We start from the raw sequence: 11,539 nt of genomic DNA, 5'->3' as shown, positions 1-11,539 counted from the left end.
GAATGGGTCGGCTGGAGACATGTGGATGTGTCATTGAGTTTGTGTCCGGTTATGCCTCAGACACCAGCTGGACTGAGCCAAGGGTTTTAAAAACGAAATCTGTAATTCAGTGAAGTAATTTACTCTGTAATTTGAGTGTGACACCCTTCTTTAAACGCTGCACTGATGTAGCACACAGCAGCCTTGAGAGTTACAGTGGAAAGTCCCAATAAAAGGAACGGCAAACAAATCAGAGCGAGATAAAGAAGAAAAAGGGTTAGTGTTTCATCCCAGGTATAATTCTCCATAATTACCCGCATGGGGCCCGTGTTTACACATGCAGTCTCATGAGGTTAGAGTTAGAGCTAATCCATTACTGAAGCTTAACATGCAATAATGCTGTGGCACAGCTAATATTTTATTGATTCACTAATTCATCCAAAGAGGAACCATGAGGGAAATCTGTCATTAAGTTTTTAAGGAAATCTTGATTTTTCACTGAAGAAAGTTAAGCTACAGACCTGTAAAGCCTTATCAGACACCCATGTGGAAAGTTTGGCTTTATTATAATACAAAACTGAACAGCTGTTAGTGAAACAGCTCGTGACATAAAACTTCTGGTCATTCTTACACACTTTTCTCCACTGATCTAGTCTGAAATGAACTGAATAAATGTGGAATTAAACATTTTTTGGAAATTTTCTTTTAATTTTACCTGCATGGGGAGTGAGGACTTCCATGAACTACTTATATGATCTTTCAGAACTTTTGCTGCCCTCAAGTACGTAAAAGGTTACCTGAGACACGCTGAAGTGGTTTGGTCACCTATTAATATATGACAACAATGATAATAACACTAGTAATACATTTTGTAGGTTCTGCTGAACTCCTCTCTTCAAAACAAAAAGAGGCGTTTCCGTTTCCGACTGTCCCTGAAGGCAGCATCGGCTCACTCGAAGATTTTGGGCGGCCGTGATTGGTCAAAGTTGATTCGTGTCAACGTGATGCGTCTACATACTCCCACATTCTACTTGACAGCTCCATAACATAGCGCTCGCCGGAGCGGGTCTCACCTGGCCGGCAACCCTCTGACTATTCCGCCTGGAGTTCACTCGTTTTCCGGATGAAACGTGGAGGAAAAATGGCTTCTCAGGAGACTTTTAAAGACTTTGGGTGCAGTTCGTCCGAGGAGGACAGTAACCGCGCGGACTTGGCAGAAGGAGCGGCGGAGGAGAGGACGTCTCCGGTGGCGGTGCGTCGGCGTCATCCGTTCAGCGTGGAGGCGCTCATGTCCGGGAGGAAGACGGACGGCCGCGGCGGCGAGTCCAGCTGCTGTAAACCGGAGGCAACGTCGGTGTCGGTGTCCCCTGTGGGTTTAAACTCTCTGTATCTGTGCCGGGAGACGTGCAGTCTTCCCGGGGGAAGCCGAAAGAGCTTAACGGCGGCGCCTTCATCGCCGGTAAAATCCGAGACATCAGAGTCAGAGGACTGCGCACCCTGGGTCACCAGCAGCGCCTTTTCAACGCAGCCTCGTAAGTTACCTCTTCAAGAGGGAGCATTTTGAAACTTCGTCGATTTCTCAGTAGCGCACAATATCACAGTTACCTTTAAGTTTGTTCATGCAACCTACATTTGGTAGTTTGGATGAAAAGGACATTTTCATGTTGTTCTCACCAGGATGTTCAGTTTACTGGTAGATGATTGTCTACAAGCTGTGCTGCACAGAGGACAGAGTTGTTTGAATAAAACATAAGTACGTCAGGCTGTGCTACGTGAACTCATTACTCAAATATTCAGAATATTTGCAGGTTACTGTGTAAGGAAGTACTTCAAACACTTCAAAGTGTCTGGCATATTCCTGAAATGTGGCCTAGTGTCCTGGTATCCAACTTTGATTTTTAAGATGAAATAATTTAGCCATTTTTGCTGAAGTGCAGCCAACTGATCAGCATCCTATATTCAACAAATCAATACATTTCAAAGGAAATCATCTCATCCTCTTCCATCTCCATCGTTTCTCCTCCCAGGTCACGTCAGTCCTGCCTGCCCTTTGAGGAAACACAAGACCAACCGAAAGCCCCGCACTCCCTTCACCACGTCCCAGCTCCTGGCCCTGGAGAGGAAGTTCAGGCAGAAGCAGTACCTGTCCATCGCCGAGCGGGCCGAGTTCTCCTCCTCCTTGACCCTGACAGAGACCCAGGTGAAGATCTGGTTCCAGAATCGCCGGGCAAAAGCCAAGAGGCTCCAGGAGGCCGAGCTGGAGAAACTCAAGATGGCTGCTGACGCTAAGACGGCTGCGGTGGCAGCAGCCGCCGCTGGAGGTTTACACCCTGGCTTTACATTACCACTGTCGCTGGGCGCCATGTCACTGTATGGACAGACGTACTCTGCCTATCACCACCACCACAGACCTATACTTCCCATTTCCCCTCTGGGACTGTACGCTGCTCCTCTGGGCTACAGCATGTACCACTTATCGTAAGCATGGAAATATCACTGCCTTTGGTGAAATGACTTTCCAAGGAATCCCCCAAAATGGACACACAGGACACGCGGCTGATATTTTGAAAATCAATGTTTATAATAGATCTACTGCACAAGGAGTGTTTGAACTTTACGAGCACTTCAAGTCAAATTAAAAAAATCTATTTATTCCCACAGCGAGGACAAAAAAAACAACAACTTAGACGTCCTCTTGCCCCTTTGGACTGCCTGTTTACACGACTTGTCTATATGAGGAGGGGCGTTACTGTCCGGCTGTTTATACTTGTTTACTTTTGCAATAATTGAGCTGGGTGAGGACTTGCACTGGGCACAATAATACAGAGTGTGTTTCACTTCAGCCTTTCTCTCCATTCGCTGCAGTGCCTTGTGTTGGGCCTTAATATCAACACACCGTGTGCTCTTGTATGGATGACGAGTGTTTCAGCAAACTCAGGCCAATTGAAACATATCAGTGAAGCATGCTTTTAATTTGAAAAGGGTCTGTCTGGAAATGCGGACGAATTCAGGTGTATGCCCTCTTCAAGACAGTAAAGTTTGACCCTCAGATCATTCATCGCAATGGAAACTTTACACAGTTGTAATTTTTCATCTTTTATCTCATAGCAATAAAAAAAAAACATTTTCATCACTCCCTCATTTCCTCACCATGCATTTATAGACCATAGACGTATTTATTCTCCTTGAAATATCATAATACTAGAAATGTATGAATGCCTTATGTTGTATTTATGATAGGTTGTGAGAATATGGTACTAAAGTTCTGACCAAAAGTGTATTTATATATTGCTCTTCCTGAACGTCCCTTTGAAAGGGCCCACGTTGTTCTATGCAGTTTATATATGAATATTTTTTCCACCGATGTTTTTTCATTCAGATGAACAAGAAGCCTTTCAGACTGTTTCCTTAAAATAAATGACATTTAATTTTACGTGTAAAGAAATAAAGTAGTGATACGTAAACATGTGCCGCTACGTTCACTGAAGCTCTTTAGCCTGAAAAGAAAAGAAAAGAAAGATCACGTTTTACCCATTTCCCAGTGAAGCCAGCTGTTATGCATCTTTTTCCCTACAGCTGCTCTTTGTGCATGTGTGTGCCAACCTGTGTGTGTTTGTGTGGTTTAATCCCGTGTCTGTGTTTCCCACCAGAAAGCGGTCGGGTTCAAGGCAATGTCTGACAAACCATAAATGGTACCCATAAATTATCCAACTTCACAGATAGTTCCCGTTCGTACTGAGCTGTCATTTACCACACTGGTCAAACTTTCTTTCTTTTTTTTTTCAAAGCGTAAATACACTTTTACAATGATGTTTTGTTTGTACAGAAATACAGTGTGTTGTCTCTCTGGCAATCATTATCTCTGTATTTATGACCATTACTGAGTTTTTTGGAGTACCACGACGGTAGCGTGAGAACTCACAACAGCATTTATCTCCATAATAGATGGGTGGGTTGGCAATTAGGGATAAACAGCATGAAGCTATTGTCTATAATTTCACCTTTTGTCAAATCTTTATATTTCTAAATCTCGCCCGCCACTTGCAGCAACATTTACTGTTTATTTAACTGGAAATAATCCCGTCGACTCCCTCGGTTGGCTTGTGGCAGAGGTGTTAATGTTCGTATATTTAATATTAGCTTGCTTTCACACTAACAACTTAGGCTCGTCAGGAGACGGCCGCTCATTTGTCACTGCTCCTCAAAAGCATCATGTTCTTCCTGCCTCATTAAACTTAATATTAATGACCACTGTTGACTAAAGTTTGAATTAGCGCAACTCGAGCAGGCCTCTCCAGCTTAGAGCCAGTTTTTACAGAGCCGCAGGGGCGCGTGGGGCTGCTCCGGGATGCCTGTGCTCTGTTGCAATTATAAGAGCAGCTTACAACTTCCGTGTGACTTTGATGTAACGAGGAAATCGTTTATGGGCAGCAGCGTTTTTATGAGGTTCCCCTTTAATCAGAACAAGGCGGAGAGGCCGGGCAGTGGGAAGTGGCAGGCGAAGCAAGTAGCTTACACAGGGAAGCAATCAGCCTAATGAAGTGCAGACTGACAGGAGTGGCCCAGTCTCTCTTGTGAAACATCAAGTTTGTGCTACTTACTGGAGGAGTGTTGTATTTCAGCGGTGGAGAATTCAATAAATCCTGTCTTTTTCGTTTGGAGGCTTGTCACTTGCACTGCAGCTCTGTTTTTGTCATTGTTGGCTGCTGTTTATCTGACAGTGATTGGGCATGTTTGCGGTTTTGTATGTTACTTAAAGACAGCATGTGACTGGGCGCTGCTCTGTCTGCAAGTCATGCGCTTGTCTCCTGCCTCCTCTAGTGGCTGATTCTAATACAGCATCATGGGAAAAACCTTCCTTCTCCCTCTTCCGTGAAGCACCATGCGAGTGGAATCGGTTTTCAGGCTGATATTAGCCACTGGAGAACAAAACACAGATTGACCAGTTAATGAAAGGCTCTCGTTCAACTGCGAAAGAGGAAATTTGGAGAAAAATATAGTTATTAAATGCCTAATTTGAGATTAGATGCAGGCACTAAGAGGCAAAAGGAGCACAAAGAGCCTCATAGACAGAGGTTCCATGAAGGCATGTGGAATATTTTTCTGTATAGTTCTTTATAGGGGTCTATGTATTGTGTATTTCCATCTGGTTGGTGGTGATATTTCACTTTCTGCCTGGCCATACAGTAGATATGCAATCTTTGCATTCATTGGTGGGTTGTCTCTGAATCCTTAATATGTACATCTCTGTATTGATTCCTGATTAAGCCTCTGGAGTTTGTTTGTTAAATCTGCTGTATGTTTTCATCAGGAGGAAAAATTCCAAATTTCTCAAACACACAAAACAGCTGACCTAATGAGAGGCCATTTACATGCAACTCAGCTACTGAACTACTGAGTTCAGCTCACCGATAGTAATTAACATATTGAACAAAAATACGCAAAAACTGTTTGGGATGCTGTGCCACAATGGTGCAGATGTATTTCTGCCAGCATTAGCGAAACATTAGGGACAGCAGCTCACAGCTGGATGAGCAGCCGTGAATGATTGAAAAATGCAGATGTGTACTTTGCAGTATATTCTCTCTAGTCTAATTTAATGTCTTCTCTCTCGTTCAGAATGCAGAATAGCAGCGAGCATCCTCTGCTGCTGCTGATTTGCTCTCTTTTAAACTTGTTTACAGATACTAATGAAGCCTTGGGCGAGCCTCCCAGACACAAAGAGAAGCCCCGTGTGAGTTTCCATGTACAAATGCAGAATTCTGTTGTCGTCAGTGGTGGGTGTGTGTGTGTGTGTGTGTGTGTGTGTGCATGTGTGTGTGCCTGCGTGTGTGCATGTGTGTGTGGCCTTTGGAAATATCCCTTGAGAACCACACAGTAGCAGATGTAGGGAAATTGCCCAGAGCAGGCCAGTGGAAGAGGAGGACGGCCAACTTCTAAAGATTATGCTGGACACATGTGCACGCACGCACACGCACGCACGCACACACACACACACACGTTAGGTTTTCATCACTTTTGTGGGGACATTACATAGACAAACTCTATTAGCATATGCAAGTTTCTTTTCAACAGTTTGTCTCATAGTCTTTAAATATCTGAACCTTGACTCGAGTCTCCACCTTAAAATGTAATGATTTATATTATGAGGGCCTGTGCTTTGTCCCTACAAGTATGGTGAGTCCCCACAATGTGATTGTGTAAACAGATTTATGTCCTCACAACATGAATGTGTACATGTATGTGCACGCACACGCGCACACACACGCGCGCACACACACACACATACAAATGATGCCCCGCTGTTATGATCTGTTTAACGTAAATATGGGAAACATCTTTGGAAACTCTTTGTCTCACCAAGACAAAAGTAGACACGAACACACACACACACACACACACACACACACACACACACACACACACACACACACACACACAGCTCAAAACAAACAACATGGCAATTAGTTATTTGTTTTCTCATCTTGGTTTTGTGCTTTACATTCCCGTTTTCTGTGATTTACTCAACTGCAAATTAGCACTTGGTGGTTTACATCTTTAAAATACAACTGCAGTCTCTCAGAAATAATGAAGTCATTAAAGCACTGAAATTGATTAGCACACGAACAGAAAACACTATGAATCATAGACACCTATATTACAACATGCATCATCTCAAGAGGGATTATTGATTTGGTCATGCATGCTGGTGTTAACTGGTTTAAACCAATACATGTTTGTCATGAGGAGACAACAATTCTCCATTTTTAGCAGACTTTACTTTGCAGCACATACAGATGTGCTCATCCCACTGAGATAAATCTGTTTAATATCGGTTAATTTGACTCTTGATACAGCTCCATATACTGCATGTTCAACCTAAATGGCACATTATAATCTACATATAAATTCCAGTAAAGTCCTCACATTAAAGTTGATTGATTAGGCATTTTGTCGTTCTCTGAGGGAGCCCCTGCTGAAGTCTATGAAGCACTTGCAACTGATTGCATAACGAGAAATATTGAGACTGAGGCAGAATATGGCTTTGATTTCAGCATAAACATAGGTAGAATACACGCGCACACACACACACGGATGAGATAATTTACCAGTCTGATGATAAGTTTGAAAAGGATTGAAATGACTTATTCAACAGTGTTTACACAGAGAACACTGACAGTGCATTTAACACTCCTCACTCACTCTTATGCTCAAATTCATCTCTATTGTATAGTCAAACCTCAACGAGGCTTCAGAAAGCACCGCTGAATGGCCATTTGTATCACTTACGCCGAGCCTTTTGACGTCACGAATAAGCTGTTAATGCAAATGTGATGTTCGCTGATCTGAATCCTCCGAGGCCTCTCAGCTCATCAGTCGTGCACTTGGCAGAACACAGAGGAAGCAGAGAGACTGATGCTGATTTTTAGCTTTGATTGGTTTCAAATGAATGTCCTCATATAAAACTTTGAGTGGCTGTGGTGAAGTGCTTCAGATTTTCTATTCTGAGACAGGACACACAGCGCTGCTGGTTTCAGTGGTGGAGAGAAGTGCACATGACTGACATGTGTACACAGTGTGTTCCAGAAAAAGTTTGATAACACATGTGGGACATTTTATAAATATAAATTTTACAGTGTCTCAGATAATGGAGAGTCCCTCCTAATTGGATTTGGTAAAGAGACGTCCTTTCATTGTGATGTGGCACTTAGCCTGAAGGAACAGCTCGGAGAGTTTGAAAGTGTTTTTTTTTTTTTTTTTTTTCCTTTTTCATTCAGTGCCAGTTTAGAGGCATTTCAACTGTGCGACAAATTAAATTAATGTGGAAAATGCCACAGTGAGCCCCTGGCGTTTTAGACACATGTCAGGGTTTCTAAAAAATAATAATAAAAAAAAGATATATACATATATTTTTAAAGAAGCCTGTCAAAAACAAACATCAATCAAATTATGCCTGTGTATTAAAGATCTGTGGTAAAACAATTACCACGGAGCGCTGTGGAAACAGAGTGGGATGACACTCAGCCACATAAGAGGAGAGAGGAGCTGGAGAAGGATTCAGAGGAAGAAACCTGCGATGTGGATTGAAACAGGGTCACAGTCTGTCAGTCCCTTAGGCCATCCGAGCTTGTTGCACAAATCAGCTGTCTCAGAGTCAGAGACATCCTTCATGGGTTGCTGGTTAAGTACAGGTTCATGCTCTTTATTGTCATATGCGCGGCAACTACAGCGAAGCAGTCGCTGGCGAAGAAGCTCTTGGTTCTCAGGCTCTATCCAACAATGCTCATACAATACGTATGAAACGAAAATCACACAAGAACAAATGAGAAAGGTATAAAAGAGTGTAGAATTTTAAATATAGCAATAAATAATACGTATAAAATGAATACGCTGTGATGTTGACAGATAATGTAGGATGTAGATGCATAATGATAACTGGCTATGGACAGGTCACAACAGGATGTAGACAGGTGGTGCACATATATATGGATGGATGGATGGATAGATGGATGTGTGTGTGTGTGTGTGCGTGCATGTGTGCTTATGTTAATGATAGGGCTGTAATCATAACATCCTCTGATTGAATGATTTTTAGCTCAATCAGTGATTGTGCTGAAAACATATAGACAACGGTTATAATATAGTAAATGCACAACAATCACACACATGTATTTTTGTCTATTTGTGGTGCTGATACATGGACAGACAGTGGGAGACACCAAGATGAAACTCCTTTCAAAGACAGAGAGGATGAAGTACCTGCTATTATCCAGCAGGCGTCAGTATAGCAACAAAGTTTAGCAGGAGTAGCCTCAGTGTGCATCAATGAAACCTTACCAAGCCACTAGAGGCCATCCAAAAAATAGGCTGCTTTAATTTGGCCGCTGTTCTTAAAATAGAACAAAACCAGACTGAATAACATTTTACTTAACAGCCATCTAAAAAAAATAAAATAAAAAAAATAGAAAGGATATCTTTATCTACGATTTACTCACATCCGTTGTCGCATGTGTCTAGTTTGAGTTATTTTGGTGAACGGTGAGTGAGAATAAGGGCGTCTTTAAAAATGCAAATGATGCTGCATAGGGAGCAGAGAACACACTTGGCATATTTATAGACTCCCATATTGTCCAGACACCTGTTTACACAGCAGAATGCCTCCGTACAAGAGTTGGAGGGAGTGTGTGTGCATGTATGTGGCTGAGGAAAAGCTTTTTGCATCGTTAAGTATCTTTAAGCGTGTGTGTGTGTGTGTGTGTGTGTGTGTGTGTGTGTGTGTGTGTGTGTGTGTATGAGAGAGAGAGAGCCTGAGAGAGAGCGAGCCTCTACCTTTGTGACTCTGACATCCTCCAACCATTTAACCTTCACTACTTTATAGAAGAAGACAGAGGAGTTGAGCTGCCACAGATCGAGTTTGCCATATGTGCTCCCACAATAACATACCACACACACACATACACACACATACACACACACACCACCGTAGCACCTTTTCTATATCACAGATTGATGTCACAGCGATCGAGACTGGCGTTAGAGTGCAAAGTAAGAGTTCGCCACACATGCCACTGCAGTGCCCTCTTTCTTTTTCCACCTCACACACACACTCTCTCACACACACACACACACACACACACACACACACACACACACACACCCATCTTCTCTGCCTATCGCTGTTTTATACAAGCTCACACACACATGCTTATGTTGTCACGGTGCTGCCACCTCATCTCCTCTTCCCTCGCCTCGCTCTCAGTCACAGGCCCAGCACTAACACAAGCTGATTAGCTTTTGGCAAACACATTTCAAGGGGCGCAGTAAACATACAAATTATAATTCAACCAGTCAGTAAAAACTGTGACTCAGATAATGATGTTTAAGCCTTTATGCACGTTGCAAGCTCTTAAACTGAACAACAGAAATTTCACCATAAACACAGCACTAATAGCCACTTCACCCTTCTGTGAGGTATTATGCAGGGATTGAAGTACAAATTCAATTCAGTTTACATTCAGCTCAAAGCTATTGGGACACTTTGAGGAGCGCATTCGGACCAGAGGGCTGGAGCAGACTGGTTATATTTTGCATTGGGAATGAATGAGCAGCAGAAGTTGAACTGTGAACGACTTTCTGGTGCCAAGGACTTGCAGGTTGGCGTTCATAAAGGTGAGTGCAACAACAAACTACTGCTACTTCCACATGGATCACACATGGCTTGTTTCTGCTCTGGTCACCGTACACAACGTTCTAACTCCTCGGACACTAAGATCTCTACAAATCCAAGTACTGGTAAAATAAAATGCTTCACAGTTTTGTGTTGTATTTGATGGATTTCACCACTAGTGTTGTTCACTGACTGGCCAGAGAAGTGAAGAAGTCATTCTCTGCAACAACATTTCGGTTTGTTTGGACTTCGCGCCGGAGTAGTTAAGATGAGCCTTACGTCTCTGCGGTGCAGCTAAACAACAACACAGCTTTTGTGTCGAGCGAACTAGCTTCAGCCTGTCGTTTAGTGTGGACTTTGCACCCTAACTCGAGAGAGAACTTGCGTACAGCTGGCGCAGCGGGCCACTGGGGGAAAAAATGTCACCCTCTCCTCGAGGTGCTGACATTATCAACTCACTGCTCTGCAGAGAGGCATGTTGGGTTCACACTCTTAACATAGCGGAGCCCTTTGGCCTGAACGAACAAGTGCATTTGCTGCACTTGTACTCTTTATAACTGCGATCTTTCATTTCTGATGTGATGATGTTGAATCCGACTGTCCAACCAATTATGCATTGACAATTACACACATTCTAGGGTGACATACGTATATGTTTGCAGGTTCTCATTTTGCTTTAATGTGTGTATTTGTGGGCTCTAGCTGCCATTTGAATAAATATACGTCTCTGCATTGGCTGCCATGGTGATTTTTTATTCTGCTGTTAAAGTGGCAGCTTATTTCAGTTATGTAGCTTAACGTTACTTGTTGCACCCGCCTTTGTGCAGCTCTTTCTATTCATTGTCGGCTATTTTTGTCCCAATTTCTGGTTAATTCGAGTAAGACTGCACTTGATAATTGATGCACAGGCTGCTTTTATAGAGAAAACGAATTTATCGGTGGCTTGTCCATTAGGCTTGGTGATGTGGTTCACATTTGGGAACAGTGCCATATTGTCCCATTAGCCTGTGACATTTACACCATTTTAAATGACCTGCTCTTTTACTTTTATGTGAGTGACATGATTCCAAACACTTTTACTTGAGTCATATTTCTTTAATTTAAAATAGCAAATATTGTAGTACTCCTTACATCATATACCAATATGAGCTTTTAGTAATCAATTACACTCACACTCCATCAGGTCTGCTTTGAATCGAGTTTGAGGTCATGTGATTTGCAGGCTGTTGAAGCCATATGATGTGTGAGAACATAGCTGTGGGATAAATGCTATTTATATATTCACATGTATGATGTCATGTGATTGTGTTTGTCCCTCTCTCTTTCTCATTAGGTCGGATTATGCACATGGATCTGCACAGGTTCTCAAAGGGACGGGGTTAGAAGGGGGGA

At 42.7% G+C, this 11,539-nt stretch overlaps 1 protein-coding gene across 1 annotated transcript; it reads left to right on the top strand.

Moving 5' to 3' along the window:
• Nucleotides 1-987: 987 nt before the first annotated feature.
• On the top strand, nt 988-3,440 carry msx2b (muscle segment homeobox 2b). Its single transcript, XM_076750624.1, has 2 exons — nt 988-1,511; nt 2,007-3,440. The coding sequence occupies exons 1-2, from the start codon at nt 1,103-1,105 to the stop codon at nt 2,459-2,461; spliced, it is 864 nt and encodes a 287-aa protein (XP_076606739.1). The 5' UTR covers nt 988-1,102; the 3' UTR covers nt 2,462-3,440.
• Nucleotides 3,441-11,539: the final 8,099 nt, after the last annotated feature.

Source organism: Chaetodon auriga, chromosome 15 (assembly GCF_051107435.1).
Source record: "Chaetodon auriga isolate fChaAug3 chromosome 15, fChaAug3.hap1, whole genome shotgun sequence".
In the NCBI taxonomy this organism is placed as follows: domain Eukaryota; kingdom Metazoa; phylum Chordata; class Actinopteri; order Chaetodontiformes; family Chaetodontidae; genus Chaetodon; species Chaetodon auriga.
This window is presented reverse-complemented; position numbering and strand designations above follow the sequence as displayed.

Excerpts from the sequence above, each read along its gene's own strand:
- msx2b (XM_076750624.1), top strand. The coding sequence starts at position 1,103 with ATGAAACGTGGAGGAAAAATGGCTTCTCAGGAGACTTTTAAAGACTTT. Across the intron at positions 1,512-2,006 it reads CGCCTTTTCAACGCAGCCTC|GTCACGTCAGTCCTGCCTGC; the intron begins GTAAGTTACCTC and ends TTCTCCTCCCAG.